The sequence below is a fragment of the Phocoena phocoena genome, chromosome 19 (assembly GCF_963924675.1).
Source record: "Phocoena phocoena chromosome 19, mPhoPho1.1, whole genome shotgun sequence".
NCBI lineage: Eukaryota > Metazoa > Chordata > Mammalia > Artiodactyla > Phocoenidae > Phocoena > Phocoena phocoena.
In genome coordinates this window covers 11,518,842-11,536,452 of record NC_089237.1, presented here as the reverse complement: position 1 = coordinate 11,536,452, position 17,611 = coordinate 11,518,842, and the positions used below count along the sequence as shown (strand labels likewise).

The window sequence follows — 17,611 nt, the reverse complement described above, 5'->3', positions numbered from 1 at the left end:
CTGAGCAGTCGGAAGAGGAAGGGCCAACACGGGACGCTGCAGAGGTGGCCAACCTAGGAGGGGAGGAGGGGAACCTGGACACGAGAGCAGATGCTGCATCCCAGGAGCTCGTGGATATTCTGGGTGGTTCTGAGGAGATGGAGGGGGTTCTGTGGTCAGATAAGTTTGGGGGCCCTAACCCCAGTTAGAATATCGCCTGTGGGGTGCTCACCACGTGCCAGCCTCACGGCTGTCTTGTCTGAGCCTCACGATAACCCCTGGGGAGGCACTTTTAAAGGCCCATTTTACAGGTGAGGAATATGGGGCGCAGGCGGGTGGAGTACCTGTCACGGGGTGGGGGCTCACGGCCATGACTGCCGCAGCCCCCAGCCACCCCCAGCAGTGCCCCTCCGGGGAAGGTCATCTTGACCCCAGGAGGCCCTCCTTTAGCCGTTTGTGCTCGGGGTCCCACTCTGTCACTCGCTTCTGCTCCTAATGAGGAGATGGCCACCCAGTGAGGAGGGTGGTGGGCGTGGCAGGCTTCCGGGGAGCTGGCTGGCAGGCAGACTCAGGCGCCCTGGGCCCCTGCGGCCGGGCCAGAGGTTATGTGTGCGCATCTGGTTCCTCGGAGGACACCTCCTCGCATCCCTTCTTCCCTGCTCAGGGCCTACTTGTCCACCATGAAAGGCTCCAGGGCCCTCAGCGGCCCCTCCGGCCCTCCCGAGGGCAGCCTGGAAAGCATGGACCTGAGTCTGACAGGCCTCCCTCCACCCATGTCCCGGCGTCCCAACAGTGCCTCCACCGCCAAGCCCATCACCCGCTCCATCTCCGTGGTCACTGGCAGCGAGCCAAGGAGGAAGATGCTGGTGAGTGTTAGGGCTGGGCCTCAGGTCCAGGGGTGTCCAGGGCTCCCTACCTCGGGGTGGCGTCTGACTCCTGGGTAAGCTCCACACCTCAGCAGGCACCTTCATGTCCATCATCCGGTGCATCCCTGGGGCCACCCCGGGGCAGGAAGGACTCCGGCTTGTAGACCAGGGAGCGGACTCACCAAGAGGCCAAGACTGGGGTCGGCTGGCCCTGGGCAGAGCCTAGATCCTGCCAGCACCAAGCCCTCTGTCCCTCCTGTTCCAGCAACATTTGGATTTGTGTGATTCCTCTGTAAACGGGGTTGATGTGTGGGGAAGGAGGTGCTCCTGGTGGCCTTGAGATACCAGGCAGGGCAGGGCAGGCAGGCAGCAGGATGGCCGCGGGAGCTGTGGGGCGAGAGCTGCAGGGGGAGTGAGCGGCCAGGCTCGTTGGTTAGAAAGTGACGAGGAGTATGGTCAGCCTTTGTTGCGGCTCCCGGGCGGGCCTTACACGCTTCCTCTCGGAAGCTTCCTCTCGGACCTTCCATCTGCCAGGGGTGAGGAGCTCCCACTTCGTGTGAGAGGCCGAGGACCTGCCCCCGCTCAGCAGGTCAAACCCAGGACCCCCATGCTGCTCCCCTGCCCACCTGTCTACGTGTGACCCAGGAGAGCCTCTCTCTAAATCTGTGTCCAAGCCTGGCCTGGTGCTGCGTGGACTGGCGAGGGTCTAAAACCTTGGCCACATGGTTGGTTGCTTCCCTCCTTTTGGCAGGAGGCCCCAGGGCCCGGAGGCTCCCGGGCCATCAGCAACCTTCGCAGATCTAACAGTGCCACGCAGGTCAACCAGCCACAAGCCAACCAGGCATGGCCTGGCCCCCTAAGGTAACCTCTGACCCCTCAGGTACCCCCGGCCTGCTCTCTCCTCCCTCTGTTAGCCCTTCTCCCAGCTTCACTGGTGTGAGCGCTGGCTGGATGGGGGCCCAGCCCTGGGCGGGGCGGGCGGGATGAGTCTTGGCCCGTCATTTCCCGCGCAGGGATGTGGACCTCAAGGCCACCATCCCCCTGCCTGCGCCTCTTCCTTGTCCTTGCTGCGCTTTCCCTGAGGTGTTGTGGTGGCCACAGGACAGGTGTGAGCACCTCTTCCAGGCGCGGTTGTCAGATCGGGGCTGACAAATGATATTTTATGCTGTGGGCTGGGGAGCAGGAGTCCCCACCGGTGACCTGGTCCCTCCTGTCCCCTCGTAAGATGACCCCCGTCCGGGTTCCTGGAACCGGGCTCCCCGGGCCCAGTGACTATCCCTGCTTGCTGTCCTCTCTGTGACACAGGCCAGAAGAGCCCCCGGACTTCCTGACACTCTTCGAGGGCAGCCCTGGTGGGAGAAAGAGGCCTGCCGGTCTGAGCAAAGCTTCCGGCGAGAAGGGAGCCACGTGGAATGTCCTGGTGAGGCTGCAGCTGAGCTGAGCGGACAGGACGTCACACAGCCCGTGTCTGCTGGGAGTGACACCTGGTTCCGGCTTCGTTCTCACTGCCCCTGCAGGGTGGGCCAGCAGGGGGTGGGGGGCATCAGTGTTAGTTAGCCAGCTTTGACCACAGCGGTCAACGTAAGGAGGAGCAGCAAAGAATGTCCCAGCCCTTAGGCCATCCCACCGCTCCCCCTGTGTGTGTGGGACAGTGGGGGCAGGGCAGGGGCCCTGTGTCAGTGGCGTGTGCAGCGAGGTCACAGGCTGTCGTCTATGTGCAGGATGACCAGCCCAAGGTCTTCACCTTGCCACCCGATGCCCAGAGTCCTGGCACCCTCGACGTGCCGGTGGGCCCACGGAGGAGAGAGTGCACGGTGCCCCTGGCCCCCAACTTTACCGCCAACAACAGGTGCGCCGGATGCAGGGCCACACGGCCCTGCCCACCCAGAGCTCCCGGGGGTGGCCGCTTTGTCTTATTTGTGTCTGGACCAGGGTGCCTCGGAACATTTCTGTGGGCAGGTTGCTTAACCCTCCTGGGCCCCAGGATCCTCATTTATACCAAGGGGATAATGGTTGTGTTTGCCCCCCAGAGTCAGGAGGATTGAGGAATCCAAGATGTGAACCTCAGAGCAGAATCTGCTCAAGAGACGTTGTTGATGTTTGGGGCACACTTTTGTTTTTCCCGGAGTTAAAAATGATCTCTTGTTTTCCTCCTTGGTTCGTCGTCTGTGTGTGGGTCACTTCTTCTCCCAGACTTGACAAGAGAACCTTAGAACTCCCCTCCAGCAGGCCAGCAGGTGCCCTGCCCGTCCACCTTCCTCCAGAGAAACCTCTCGGAGCCCTGTCTTCTCTTGCCTGGGTCCGAGCTGGCCTCCCTCTGCTACCCCCTCCCTCCTGGTAGGCCCTCCGTTTCCTCCATCTCTAGGGGAGCACATCCTCCCGTAGATTCCTCAGGAAGGATGTGCGGGAGGTAAAGTTTCTAAGACCACGTGTGCCTGAACATGCCGTGACCATTCCACCGACTGAGAGTTTGGCTGGCGCTGAGTTCTAGATTGGAAAGCCTTCCTGACATCTTGAAGCAATTGCTCAGGTTCCGTGGAGAGCTGTTGTGAATTCACTGCCTTCCTGATCCCCAGTCCTTTCACGTGTCTGTTTTCCTCCCTCTAGAAGCAGTTTGAGTCATCTTTTCATTTCTCTGTTGTGGAAGGTCCCAGGGCCAGGCCTTCGACGTGGTTCTTTCACTCATCACACTGGGCTTTGGTGGCTGGTCCATGTGCACACTTGTGCTGTTCGGTCCTAGGAAATTTCCTCTTGTCATTTCTTTGACAGTTTTCTCCCTTTTCTTTTTCCCATTCTTTCTGCGACTGCGGTTATTTGCACGTTGGGCCTCCTGAGTTGATTCTACAAAGTTGGCGTCTTCCCTTTTCTTTCTCTTCAGCTTTGGGATCTGCTTTCTGATAGATGCACTTAACTGTGTATTTCAACCCTTTGCTCGCTTTGTTTCTTCTCCTGTAGCTCCTCTTGTTCTCGAATGTCTCTCCGTCCTTCCTCTTTCGTAGCATCTTGTTCTTGTTTCGTCTCTCACGTGTTTGAGGATTCCACGCAGCGGCGGCTGGAGCTGCCTGCACCGGCTCACGAGGCTGACCGTCTTCCTCTGCCCGGCTCTGGTTCCAGGGTGTCTGAAATCAGCCGTGGTGGGAACTATTGTCACTGACATTGGCAGATGCTGCAGATAAGAGCTTTTCTCTCTAGAGACTTGGCTGTTAAAGATTTATCAGCACAGCCTGACACTGAGTGTACATTTGTTGAAATGTCCTGTTCTTTGCTTGGCCTTATTTCCATCATATTCTGTTTGTTGACTTTTTACATGTGGGTCTTTCCCCAAATGTCTGGAATACTGGCTCTGTCAGAATTTAAGAGGGAGGCCCTAAAAGTTGCCTGGAGGCTTCACTTTGGGGTGATTGTGTGGGGACCAGGCTGCTGTGCTGGGGGCTCCCCACCTGTCTGCGTCTGGGACTTTTCTGCTGGGGCTGCCCAGTCTCTCCAGGGAGAGATCCTCCTGTCTCCCCTGTGGGGTAATTTGAGGGCCACCAGTTCTGCGGGCTGGCAGGAAAGGGCTGGGGGGTGTCCTGGTCCAGTGCACAGACTCTCACCTGGAGACCTAGCTGCTTGTCTTCTGCAGGAGGAGGGGCGGGGCAGGGTGGGCATGGTGCCTGATGCTCAGAGTGAGGAAGGGGGTGCAGGCACAGCTGCTGCTTTGGAAGAGCCAGGTGCCCTTGCTTCCCGCACCTCCCTGGATTCTGGGGTGCAGACCAGCCACCTCGTGGCCCCTGCGGCACCCAGGTTTCCCCTCACTCACTTTGCGAGTCAGTCACCGCTGGGCCCTCTGTTCCTCGTCCTCAAGAACTTTGTGGACATCTCTTTGCCGCTGTCTCGTCTTCTCATCCTTGTGTGTTTGTACATTTTTTATTCCTTCTGGCAGGTTTGAGAGGGACAGAGAGAAAACAGTGTGTATTCCATCCATCACATGTAACTGGCAGGGGGAGGTCCTTTCTCTGTTGACTGGTCTGTGACCATTCCCCCACCCTGTCGCAGGCATGTCCGAAGCCAGGGGCCGCAGTTTTCACCCTCAAACCTTGGGTTCTGCTCGGTGGAATGCCCTGGCGGAGCTTTCTCGGGTCCCAAGAAGGGCCCCACTGGCAGGGACACTGAGACGATGCCACAGTGAGCCCTGGCATCAACAGCACGACTCGGGGGTCTTTCCCAGAGCCTGACCCCCCTGCCCCGGTCTCTCCTGGCAGGAGCAACAAGGGCGCCGTGGGCAACTGCGTCACCACCATGGTGCACAACCACTACACCCCCTCGGAGAAGGTGCCGCCTCCCAAGAGCTCCAACCACATGGCTCCCTCCCTCAAGTAAGGCCCTGGCTCCAGCCTTGCACGGTGCACAACCTGGGCCACACAGGTGGGCCCGGGCTCACCCCAGCCTGAGGTCCTGCCGAGGAAGCCGCAGCCACCCCCTGATCTCCGGTCCCCGGCTAAGACCAGAGCCAAGGAGGGTCTCAAGCAGGGCTGAGCTGAGCAGAGCAGCCCCTAGTCCGCCAGCCCCGCATCCGCCGCACGCTGTGCTCAGGCCGGGGGCGGCCCTTGGGTGTCTTGAGTCACCATCTGGCTCTGGGATCCTGTAACATTTGAGACCTTTCTGCTGTTTTAAATGCAGTGCCCATTAACCCTGGGTGCCACCAGACGGGCTCTGGTGGGGGCAGAGTAGGTGACCCTGGCAATGACCAGCAAGTCAGAACAGGGGACAGGATCTGTGGGTGCCTCCTGCCAGGCCCAAGGCCCCAGGACCAGGCCGAGGCACCTCCCCGGGCTGCGGGCAGAGCTGTCCCCTGGGGGCCAGGAGATGGGGGCCCTGTCAGGAGGCTGTGAGCCTTTCTCTGCCCTCCCGGTCAGCAACATCATCAAGGCAGCCACGGACGAGGGCGAGGGCAGCAGCCTCGGGAAGCCACAAAAGAATGCGGCCCGTAGCAACCACACGGTCCAGAACAACTCGGGGGGCACCGCCGGCCAGCTCAGACGGAAGGAGGTGACCGAGGAGGAGGCTGAGAGGTGACCGCAGCTGGGGCTGGGAGGAGACCGGAGGTACCAGTGGGAGAAATTTCCATTTAAGAGGTGTTTTAAGATATGTAGGCTGAAAAGACCACACGTACAATTCTTTTTATATAAAACGTCAAGAAAGGCAAATCTGCAGAAACAGAAATTAGAGCGGTGGCTGCCTGGGGCCAGGGGAGTGCTTTGGGTGGCGATGGAAACGTTCTCAAACCGGGTCATGCTGGCGGTCGTACAACTCTGTAAATTTACTAAAAATCATTGAATCGTATACTCAAAATGGGTGAATTTTATAAGTATGTAAACCATACCTCAGTAAAACTGTTAGTTAAAAAAACATTAAGCAGAAAGAAGATATAAAACTGAAAAACTCCAAACAACTGATGGAGCCGCCCCTAGAATCTTGCCCCAGGGGAGCGCGGAGGGTGGGCATGGTGGGATCTTTGCTGCAGCCCCAGGTCTGTGACGTTGTGCCCCGTCAGGAACCACTTAGCGATCAGAGGCTGGGCTTTGAGAGCCTCACCTGGCTGAGCAGTCACCCCTGCTGTCCCAGTAGAGCTTGGGACTGGGTCCTGGAAGTGGGCAAGCGGGACGAGCTGGGTGAGGCCCGGGTGTCCCCGCCAGGGCTCCCCTCTGCGTGCATGTCCCACGGCCGGTGACTGCTCACATCCTAGATGGTCCATTAGCACCTTTGCTGAGTGAATCAACAAAGTGTCCCTGAGAGCCGAGGTGAAGGCTTTGGGTTTAACCCGCTTTACCGAGTATAATTTACGTACAACCACGCACGCCCCCTTCAGGGCACCGAGTATAATTTACGTACAACCACACACGCCCCCTTCAGGGCACCGAGTATAATTTACGTACAACCACACACGCCCCCTTCAGGGCACCGAGTATAATTTACGTACAGCCACACACGCCCCCTTCAGGGCACCGAGTATAATTTACGTACAGCCACACACGCCCCCTTCAGGGCACCGAGTATAATTTACGTACAGCCACACACGCCCCCTTCAGGGCACCGAGTATAATTTACGTACAGCTACACACGCCCCCTTCAGGGCACAGGTCTATGAGTTTGATGCACGTGCAGACGGAACGATGTCACCCCTGGGAGCCCCTTGCATGCCTCTCACCCAGCCCCTTCCGGCCGAGACCCTGGCCACACCAGCCTGTCCCCTGCAGCTCGCCTTCCCTAGCAGGCCCTGACTAGAGCACCGGCCTGTGGCCTCCTGTGCCTGGCCTGCAGAGTCCCTGGTTTGTTGCTGTTTGTCTGTGAGTAATGTCGCTGTCAGGAGCACACGGTGCTCAGCCGTAGGTGGTGGGCCTTTGGGTTACTTTCTGTTTCTAGCAATTGTGAATAACCTGTGCGGATGAGCATTTCCATTTCCCTGGGGAACGCTGGCACCTGAAGAAGGGCCACGTGCACAGCCGCCGGCTTCTCTGCCTGCTGGGCCTTCTGGAGACCCGGGGAGGGAGGCCTTGGCTCGGCCGCCTCCATCCTGAGCCCCACTTTCTGGCAGGTTTATCCACCAGGTGAACCAGGCCGCCATCACCATCCAGCGCTGGTACCGACATCAAGTGCAACGGCGCCGAGCTGGAGCCGCCCGCCTGGAGCACCTGCTGGCGTCCAAGCAAGAGGTCAGCGTGGGTGTGTGAGCCATACCCTGAGGGCGTGGGCGAGAATCCCAGGGGTCCAGCTATATGGCAGGGTTTCTCGGACCAGTGGGGTTGAACCTAGAATTGCCCCATGGGTCCCCCCCATCTGGGGGCCCAGCTTCCTCCCTCCTGAGTCACTCGGTTGGCAGGGCCTGCTGAAAGGTGGGGTGGGTTTCTGGCTGGGATGCAAAGCCATCTCCCACCTGCAGGAGCCGCTGGCCACCTGGGAGAGGGGGGGCTTGTCCTCTGTGGGGCAGAGAAATGGCAGGATGGGGCAACCCCATCTTCCCAGTGAAACCCACCATGGCTCGGCTTCTGCAGGGGCAGCGGCAGCGGCTAGGAGAGGGGACCCTCCTGGACCGGCACCAACAGAAGGAGGTGGCCAGGAGGAAGGCCCGGGAGGAGAAGGCGCGCCAGGCCCGGAGGGCAGCCATCCAGGTGAGGGGTGACCTGAGCCACATGGGGAGCCCGGTGCTAAGGCAGGACCCCCGTGTGCCAAGAGCACCACTGTGCTCCTGGGGGCCCCGCCGCCCCCTTCCCTGAGCCCCTGGGTGTGGGGCCTTGGGCAGCACGGCTTGGGGAGGACAAGGGGCCACCCTCTCCCCTAGGCGGGGTTGCTCACAGGTGCTCCCCACGGCAGGAACTGCAGCAGAAGCGAGCCCAGAAGTCAGGTAACGCTGACCTTGGGCTGCTGAAGGGGCCGGGGGAGCCGGGGAAGCCCCAGACCACCCAGGAGCCAACCCTGAGGCCGGGGAGCACCGCCCAGCAGACCCGCAAGGCCAATAACACTGGTGAGCAGGTCCGAGAGCCCGGAGGCTGCCCTGCCACCTGCCCACCTCTGCCTCCGGCTCTATGTACAGGCACCCCGGGTATGGTGACCCCAGGTGCAGCCATCCCTGAAGGCGGACACCCCATGCCCAGACCTCCCCATCCCCTTCCCTCAGGGAGGCCCGTGGCTGAGAAGGAGGTGTGGCCTCTGCCAGTGTCCTCTGGCCTCCTGTGCCACTGCCCTGTTTGTGGCTTCCACCCATGGAGGAGGGGCGTCGTTCTCAGCAGACGCCAGGCCCTGCTCCTCCACCTGTGCCCCAGTTACTCTGGAGCTGGACACAGGGTCCCTACAGAGCAGCTGCACCAGCTACCTGACCTCTCGCCCCGGGAGGTCAGGGCTCTCTATTGTCCCCGCTGTTCCATGAGGTCCACTGTGGCACGTGCTGTCCCAGGCCTGCATCCCCCTTCCCTGGCCTCTTCCCAAGGGCTCCCCCACGTTTGCTGCCCCCAGGTGGGCTGATGCTGCGTTCCTTTGTGCAGGGGCTGGCCTCCACACTGCAGGCCCGGAGGACCCCTGCCAGCCTGCCCGCGACTCGTCGCCAGAGCCCCGGCAGCTTCCAGAGGACAAGCCTCAGGTCTCGGCACAGCCCTTCCTGCCCTCCCTGCCCGGCTTCAGCTCTGGGGTGCATCTGTGCTTGCCCTTTCCCTGCCCCTCCCTGGCTGTGGGGTCACTCACACCAGGAAAGGCCACCCAGGATGGGTCTTGTCACTCCAGCGGAGGGCTGGGGTCTCAGTGGTTGCTCTGGAATCCCGCTGGGTCTTCATGGACACTGGGGTGGAGCCTGTGCAGACCCACAGAAGAGAGCTGGAAGCTCAGAGGTTAGGTGTTGGCCAACGCCTCCAGCCTGAGGGACGAGGAGGCCAGGTCCGGACCCATCTCACTCGGCCGCCCTTTTTGTTTCCCTGGAGGTGGGTTGGGGGGCAAGCCCAGTCCCTGTGGCTGAGCGGGCAGGCACCCGTGTGGAGGAAGCCTCACCCCGGCCTCTCCCCCCACCGTCCTCTGGTGGTCTCTGCCTCTAATGGCCCATCTGCTGCAGGATGCCAGCTCCCAGGACATGGCTGGCGAGGGCCTGGAAGCTTTGGGCCCTGCTGGGAGCAGGGCCAAGTCCAGGGCAACCCTGGACGAGCTGCTGGACACGCTGAAGCTGCTGGAGCAGGAGCCTGAGCCACTGCCCCGCCCCCAGGCCTACCACAAGGACAAATACGCCTGGACCGACGAGGTGACCGTGGGCCTTGCCACTGTCCACGCAGTCACAGGGGCGCTTTGGGGGCCAGGGAAGTCCACCGGGCTCCTCCCTGCTCTAGTCAGGATGCTAACGAGGGCCAGATGGGACCTTGCTGAACCCCCCCTGTCATCCCCGGGCTCATTAAGGTTTAGGACCCCCAGAATAACCCAGGGGTGGAGGTGGGGTGGGCACCGCCTCTCTGCCAGTGGTGCCCCCAGGTGATGGATGCCCTGCCAGGGTCTGGGCAGCCTGAGAGGCCCTCCCTCCGGACCAGGCCCTCCCCTGCCCCAGGGGGCCCTGAGCAGCTCCTAGAAGGCCAGCCCAGAGTCTTCCGCTGCGCCCCCGCCCCCCGCAGGAGGATGATTCCAGCTCCCTGACAGCCGACAACCTGGAGAAATTTGGGAAGCTGAGTGTGGCTGCTTGCCCCCGTGAGGATGGGCCCCTGCTTTCGGAGGCCAAGCTGCAGAGTATTATGAGCTTCCTGGATGAGATGGAGAAGTCTGGGCAGGGCCCGCCGGCCTCGGCCCCCCAGGTGTGGAGGGGTCTCCAGGGGCCCGTGCCAGAGGAGGGGCTGGGGCGCCTGGAACCTGCGTCCGAGGTCAGCACGTCGGTGATGCGGCTGCAGCTGGAGGTGGAGGAGAAGAAGCAGGCGATGGTGCTGTTGCAGAGGGCGCTGGTAACGTCGCCACCAGCACTGCCTCCGTCCCCATGTCCCCAGCTGCAGCGAGTGCCCGGCCTGCCCCCTGAGGGCCTCATCTCTGTCTCATCTTCCGCATCCCCCACAGGCGCAGCAGCGCGACCTCACCATCCGGCGGGTCAAAGAGACGGAGAAGGAGCTGGGTCGGCAGCTGCGGCAGCAGAAGGAGCACTACGAGGCCACCGTACGGCGGCACCTGTCCTTCATCGACCAGGTGGCGCTGCCTGGGAGGCGGGGCTTGAGGGCAGGGCTGTCAGGGAGGAGAACGGGACTGGGTTCCCGACCAGCTCGGGCCTCATGGAGATTTCTGGAGCCATTGGCCTCCCCTGTGGGTCTCCTTCTCCTTCTGTAGAAACGGACGGCATCTTCCCCTGTGGGGACCAGGGCTGGTCCTGTCTGTGCACACCAGCCCCACTGGGTGCTGCTCACCAGCCCCCAGCGATGCTCCCCCCAGCCATAATCCTCCCCCCACCCATGGCCGTGCTCCCCAGCCCAGCATGGTGGGCGGGCAGCAGGAGCTGCTGGGCAGAGCACATCCAGGATGGGGTCCAGGCATGTGGGATCACTCAGAGGACCTCTTGGTCCTCTGGGGGCCTGGTGGGAGGCATCCAGCAGGACACACCCTGAACTTTCCTGTGCGTTCCAGACTGTCCGTGTCCCGGGGAGGCCACTCCTGGTCTGCTGGGGCTGGTGGGACAGCCAGAGCTCCCTTGACGGGGTGGTGGAAGCTTCAGCCCCACGCTGTGTTCAGTCAAGCCCCCCCATCGGGTCCTTTTCTGAGGAAAACTCTGGTGCAGGGTCTTTGAAGAGAGGCAGGCGCCCAGAGGAACTGAGCGGCCTCCCGTGACCATTAGCGACACTCTGCCTGGTGGTCATAGGTGTCTCCAAATTGGGGGTCTGCCTGGAGCCCTCAGTGAGGCTGGGTGCCATCCTGGGGCTTCACAGAGACCCCTTGGCAGGCGACGGGCAGGCCCTTCTCCACAGGCAGGTGACGGGGTCAAAAGAATGACCCCCATTCCAGGAAGCTCCTGATGTGGCCACAGTGGAGGGCTTGTAGTCAAGGCACCGTCCCTGCCTGAGCTCCGCTGACACCAGCCAGGTCTCAGGGGGCTTGAGGGCCGGGGGCAGCTGCAGCCCCTTGTCCATGTGTGCACACCCTCCCAGACCCAGGGTCCCGCACAGACCCAGGAGCAGCGGGGTGTTTTGGGATTTAGTGCACTGGCCCCCCCGGGTGAGGGGAGGCGGGATCTCCTGGCCTCATGGGGCAGCAGCTTCACCTCCGCCCCTGGTCGCAGTTGATCGAAGACAAGAAGGCTCTGGGTGAGAAGTGTGAGGCCCTGGTGGCCGAGCTGAAGCAGGGGGACCAGAGGCTCAAGGACAAGGAGGCCCAGATGCGGGAGCAGCACGAGCTGGTGAGCCCCTCGCCCTCCTGACACCTGACCCCAGGCCTGCTGTGCCTGCAGGCCCTGTGCGAGGAACCCCAGGACAGGTGGCCCCGGAGCCTCATTCCCCGACCTCCGAGCTGCTTCCTGCAAGCCCAGCAGGTGGCACACCCTGGGGCAGGGGCTGAGGGACTCGCGTGACCCCTCCCGTGTTGCAGATGAGGAGGTGGGGTTCAGAGGAGGTGACCGAGGACATGCCGCCGCTCTGGTCCCTGGTCAGAGGGACACCACTTACTACTCCTGGCTTTCGTCAGACAACGACCCGCAGCCCCTGGTGCTTTCTGCTCTGCCCGAGGTCACTGTTGAAAGGCCGCCTCCTGAAACCCAGGGGATGGCCAGAAGGGGGCTGTCATTTGCATCTTCCCGCTTCGCACAGCTGCTCTGTTGACTCCTGTTTCCTTGCTGGTAGGAGATTAAGAAACTCAAAGAACTCATGAGCGCCACCGAAAAAGTCCGCAGGGAAAAGTGGATCGATGAGAAGACCCGGAAGATCAAGGAGATCACGGTCAAAGGTGGGTGCCGCTCTGCCCAGAGCTGCCACTCGGGCGGAGTAATCGTGGGGGTCTCGAGTGAGAACAGTAGTTCCAGTTGCACACGTGGCGGAGAGGCTTCCTAGGAAGCAGTGAGACTCAGGGATGCGGCCCAGCTGGCTCGAGGCCAGGAGGAGCAAGGGAGGCTGGCGGCACACGAGCTTGGCCACAGACCAGCGTCCAGACAGAGGGCCCGGTCCGGGTTGGGGGGCCTCACCTTCCCTTGGCCGGACTCCCCTTGCTGGGTCTCCTGGTCTCCAGCTTCCAGGGGAGCGAGCCAGATGGGGGTTCGGGGTGGGGGCCACCTGCTGGCGGCACAGTCGCTCCTCTCCCACTTAGAGATCCCTCTGAGGGCTGATGGGGCAGCCCCAGCTGTGCCTGCCCATGCCCGGCCCTCCTGCCCCAGGACACCCTCTCCAGTGAGCCCCCTCCTCCAGTGGGAGACCCAGCAGGCCAGAGCACCAAGGAGGGAGTCTTGGTGCAGTGGGCAGGGAGAGATGCCGTGGGCACTGGTGGACTCAGCTGTGCTTTGGGCTGGAGCCCGGGCGGGGGGCAGTCCGGACTGCAGCCCTGGTGTCATGGTGGGCAGAGGTCAGGGGTCCCCCACAGTACAGAGGGGCGAGGGGCAGCGCCCCCGCAGTGGTGGAGGAGGGTCCCTGCAGCACGGTCTCCCTCCACGCCCCCCCAGGCCTGGAGCCTGAGATCCAGAAGCTGATCGCCAAGCACAAGCAGGAGGTGAAGAAGCTAAAGAGCCTGCACGCGGTGGAGCTGCTGCAGGCGGACGAGCGCGCGGCCCAGCGCTACGGACGCCAGGCGGAGGAGCTCCGCGAGCACCTGGAGCGGGAGAAGGAGGCGCTGGGCCGTCAGGAGTGGGAGCGTGCCCAGCAGCGGTGAGGGGCCCAGCCCTCTGGGGACGTGGAGGGTGGGGGTGAGGCCTGGGGTGTACGCAGACCCCCCAGAGCGAACAGCACTTCCTCCGCGGTGGCCTCCCTCGGAGGACAGAGAAAATGGGGCGGTGCAGGACACCGAGGGATGCGGCTGTACTGGGCAGTTCAGTTCTGAGGGGCGTGCCCGGCTGGCGGCTGGGGTGGATGGGGCGGGGACTCCAGCACTCCGGCGGCCCCACCCCCAGCGGGTCCTGTGTCCGCAGCTTCGAGCAGCACCTGGAGCAGGAGCAGCGGGCGCTGCAGCAGCATCGGCGGCGGCTCTACAACGAGGTGGCCGAGGAGAAGGAGCGGCTGGGCCAGCAGGCCGCCAGGTACCTCCAGGCCCCAGCCCCGCCCCGCCCCGCCCCGCCCCGCCCAGCCTTACAGAACTGGCCTCTGTTCACCTGCAGGCAGCGGGCGGAGCTGGACGAGCTGAGGCGGCAGCTGGAGGAGAGCAGCTCGGCAGGGGGCCGGGCCTTGAGGGCCGAGTTTGAGAAGGGGAGAGAGGAGCAGGAGCGCAGGCACCAGGTCAGCCCCGCCCCATCCCGCCCGGGCCCCGCCCCTCCAGGCCAGCCCAGCAGCAGAGCACCCACACCACCCGTGGAGAGGGGCCACTGCCAGGAGCAGCGCCCACCTGCCAGGGTGGCAGCCACTTGGAGTGCTACGCTGAGCCTGGGTTCACGTGACGGGGCTCCCCAGCTAGCTCACCACAGACCCCCAACTTGACCGCAGGCCCCATCCAGGCTCTTGCAGACACTGCCCTGGGTGGGGAGCAGCCAGCGGGGGCTGCTCTCACCCTGTCACTGGCCCCCAGATGGAACTGAAGGCCCTGAAGGACCAGCTGGAGGTGGAGAAACAGATGTGGGAGGCCAACTCCGCCAAGAAGGAGGTGGGAGGAGGGTGAAGCTGGGGCAGGGGGTGGGGTCTTCCTTCCCTCTCTCCCCTCCTGCCCGGCACCCCAGGCTTCAAAGCTGGCTTGTAGGCTCCACCTCTGTGGCCTCCCCTCGGGCACATGTGGGTTCTGGCTGCCCAGGGCTGGCGGTGTGATTCTGACTGTACTTGAGTGAGCTTCCAGGTGGCCTCGGGAGAGACCAGGAGGCTGGAGCGAACCCCACTTGATGGTGGCGGGCATTCCTCACCCTCCCCTCGCCCAGGTAGCTGCTCTCAAAGTTGACAGGCTGACCTGCAGCCAGTGTAAGGGGCCCACGCGGGAGCAGGCTTTTCCTTGTCCTCTCGTGCCTTTTACCAGGTGGGCTGTGTCAGTGGGCTGTGTCACCTCTCCTGTCCCGGAAGGAGGCTGTGGTGGACAGGCACCCGGGGCCACACAAGGCATCAGCCTGGGGACAAAGCCTGAGCAGTGGCCCAGCAGCCATGCTACTCCCCACCCCCAGCCACGCATGGAGGGGGTCCCCATATCTGTGGGATACGTTCCCAGACTGTTGGCCGAGTTAAAGGGTGCGGCATGTTACACCTGATGGCAGTTTCCAGGTTGCCTTCCAAGAGGCTGCCCCACTGACGCTCTTGCCCCCCGGTGGGGCACCCGGCCCTGCCCTCAGCAGCCAGACGAGGTCCCTTCTTGTATCAGGAGGGTCAGCTCGGCAGCAGACGCGGTCTCTGTGGCCTCGGTCCTGGGTCTCGAAGGGGGAGAAGCGCCAGGCTGTGCTAATGGTTCTTACCCAAGCCCCTGTTGTGTCCCACGCGGGGTCCTGATGACCCCTGAGGGCAGGTGAGGCCTGGGGCAGTGCGAGGCCTCTCCTTCCCTGCCATCAGGGCATTCCCAAGAGTCCATGTGGCCATCCCTCGTCCTCCTCCGCCGACCTCAGCCGGCCCCCCCAACCCCCCTGGGCCTCCCCTGCAGGAAGCGTGGCTGCTGAACCGGGAACGGGAGCTGAAGGAAGAGATCCGGAGAGGCCGGGACAAGGAGATCGAGCTGGTCATCCACCGGCTGGAGGCCGACATGACGCTGGCCAGGGAGGAGAACGAGCGGGCCGCCGAGAGCCGGTGAGGCCCCGAGAACCCCGGAGCAAGGCCCAGAGACTGGCAGTGGGGCTGCCTCTGACCCTGCTTCTCCCGCCACCAGGGTCAAACGCCTCCGGGATAAGTATGAGGCGGAGCTCTCAGAACTGGAACAGTCGGAGCGGAAGCTCCAGGAACGGTGCGCAGAGCTGAAGGGGCGCCTTGGGGAGGCCGAGGGGGAGAATGTGCGTCTGCAGGGCCTGGTGCGGCAGAAGGAGAAGGAGCTGGCGGATGTGAAGGCGGTGAGCAGGCGGGAGGGGTGGCCGACCACCAGCCCCCAGCCCCCGCCGTCCCCTCACGCCGTCCCTGTCGTCCCCGCCCGCCACCCCACCCCAGGTAAATGAGCAGCTGACTGGCGAGCGCAGCAGCCTGGCCCAGGTCCTTCGCCAGGAGTTCGCTGACCGGCTGGCAGCTTCTGAGGAGGAGAACCGGCAGGTCAGGGCCGAGCTGGCCGAGCTGCGGGCCCGCCAGCGGCTGGAGCTGGAGCAGCTCACGCGGGAGAAGCAGGCGGAGCTGGAGGAGGTTCACGGGAGGTGGGCCGCAGGGCTGACTGGGGTCCTGGGGAGCACAGGGCTGGGGGAGGCAGGCGGGACCCTGTGGCTCCAAAGAGGACGCTGGGCCCAGGAAGGTGAGCAGGCTGTGCGCCCTCCTTCCAGCTTCCTGCCGATGCAGAACTGGGCCCCATCAGCCATGGCTGCTCCAGGCTCTGTGTTTGAGGCTCTGTCGTCCTCTATGTGGTGCTTGGCCCCAGAGCCTGGGAAGAAGCCCAGCCAACCCCAGCCAGGGCGGGTGCCCTATGTGTGGGTGTCCGGAGAGGAGCTCCCTGGCCCTTGGCCCCCTGGGCCTGGGTGGAGTGGGTGCTATGCAGAAAGGATGGACACCCTCCACCCCCTACTCCCCCTGCCGCCATGGATCCCTCAGTCCTTCCCTGGTCCCTACCTGCCCGCCCTCCGTGGGTGCTCTGCGACGCAGGCACGTGGTGGGGGCTTCTCGTCCTCCTCTCAGCAGGGAGCCCTTCCCAAGGGGCATGGATTCACACGGGGTCAGCTGTGGGATCACAGATCCTGTCATTGGCTTCTCCAGGCGGCCTAGTGCCGCAGTCAGCAGGGCGGGACAAGGTGGGCAGGAGTGGCCCCTCCTGTTCTTTGGGGGATGGAGGCCCCCCACCGGCCACCCTGCTGCACTCAGAGCTGCAGGCCGGCGTGGGGGTCTGGCAGGGGCATCGCACAGAGGCCCACCGTGCGCTCCCCCGCAGGGTGAAGCTGGCCCTGGCAAAGAAGGAGGAGGCCGTGAGCAGCCTCCGGAAGCAGCACGAGGTGGGTCCCCACGGCCGGCCTTCCTTGGGGGAGCGGGGGTGGCTTGGGCCTGACCAGGGTGGATGGCCTGTTGCAGGCCGCGATGAAGAGGGCCGACCACCTGGAGGAGCTGCTGGAGCAGCGCAGGCGGCCGTTCCCGAGTGCCAAGTGACCACCGACAGCAGCAGGCCTAGGGCGCCTGGCGGGAAGTGCTCTGGCCGCCCCTCAGGGGGAGCACCGAGGCTACGTCGTAACAGTAAAGAGGTGTCTTTTAATACTTTGTGTGACCCTGACTTGTCTCTCCTGGGCTGGGGCCTGGTGTGGCGGGGCTGGAGGCTGCTCAGGGCCAGGTGTGAGGTGACCCGACCTAGCTTTGCTCTTGGCCTGCCCCCCACGTTCCCTGCCTGGCCCTGCGGTTCCACAACTCAGGCCCCAGTCCCCAAGCAGAGAGAATGGCCCTCTGTTCCAGCCTGGGCCTGGACGAGCCCCATGACGCTTGTGCCCCCTCACCGCACCCCTCACCCCTGGGGACGGAGCTCTGAGCCTCCTCCCCGACCCCTGCACAGGCTGCTGTGTGCCCCCTCCATGGTTAGAGAACTGGCCAGCCTCCCTGAGGGCCTCTCCTTCCTTCCCCCACTCAGGACACCCCCTGGAGGTGACAACCTGGAACCTGTGAGAAATGGGCACTGGACAGGCCCTGCCCACGAGGAGGCTGGAGGCCCCTCCTGGAAGGTCTGGGCAGGGGAGCGGGAAGGCAGCGGAGGGGACACTCCCACTCTGTGAACTCTCCCCCGCTGCCCTCCCGCCAGGCACTCTGTCGCTGCTGCTGCCCTGGCCGAGGGTGCTGGGACCAGGTCGCTGGGGAGCGCCGGCGCTGGCCAGGACAGCCCTCCTACTGGCCCAGGCGCCACCCTACTTGTGGGAAGGCGCAGGGCTGGCCCTAGTGCAGGTGGAGCCCCTCCTGTGCCCTTGAAAGGCCCTGGGGCTTGGCCTCTCGCTAGCGTGAGTCCCGGCAGTGGTCACTCTCAGTCTCAACAACCAGGAGGGCATAGGCAGACGCCCCGTGGGCCTGAGGCAGCTCACAGTAGCGCTGACC

General features: G+C 63.5%; 1 protein-coding gene across 4 annotated transcripts; it reads left to right on the top strand.

Annotated features, from left to right (window-relative positions):
- Positions 1 to 659: 659 nt before the first annotated feature.
- On the top strand, positions 660 to 16,687 carry CEP131 (centrosomal protein 131). 4 transcript variants are annotated; one of them, XM_065897082.1, is made up of 24 exons: positions 660 to 845; positions 1,597 to 1,706; positions 2,151 to 2,265; positions 2,567 to 2,694; positions 5,087 to 5,200; positions 5,741 to 5,896; positions 7,420 to 7,537; positions 7,877 to 7,993; positions 8,196 to 8,346; positions 8,864 to 8,958; positions 9,421 to 9,603; positions 9,965 to 10,285; positions 10,395 to 10,520; positions 11,602 to 11,718; positions 12,158 to 12,260; positions 12,967 to 13,168; positions 13,429 to 13,536; positions 13,615 to 13,732; positions 14,019 to 14,093; positions 15,063 to 15,205; positions 15,285 to 15,462; positions 15,557 to 15,753; positions 16,476 to 16,536; positions 16,613 to 16,687. In XM_065897082.1, exons 1-24 carry the CDS (start codon positions 660 to 662, stop codon positions 16,685 to 16,687), a joined length of 3,297 nt encoding a protein of 1,098 aa, XP_065753154.1. The 4 variants fall into 4 exon arrangements, with proteins under 4 accessions (XP_065753154.1, XP_065753153.1, XP_065753156.1 ...); XM_065897081.1 differs by having other exon boundaries at positions 9,421 to 9,624; XM_065897084.1 differs by lacking the exon at positions 13,429 to 13,536.
- Positions 16,688 to 17,611: the final 924 nt, after the last annotated feature.

Bases quoted from the DNA above. Each gene is read 5' to 3' on its own strand.
- CEP131 (XM_065897081.1), top strand. From the start codon at position 660: ATGAAAGGCTCCAGGGCCCTCAGCGGCCCCTCCGGCCCTCCCGAGGGC. The intron at 846-1,596 runs GTGAGTGTTAGG...TCCTTTTGGCAG, and splicing joins AGCCAAGGAGGAAGATGCTG to GAGGCCCCAGGGCCCGGAGG. The intron at 13,537-13,614 runs GTACCTCCAGGC...GTTCACCTGCAG, and splicing joins CTGGGCCAGCAGGCCGCCAG to GCAGCGGGCGGAGCTGGACG.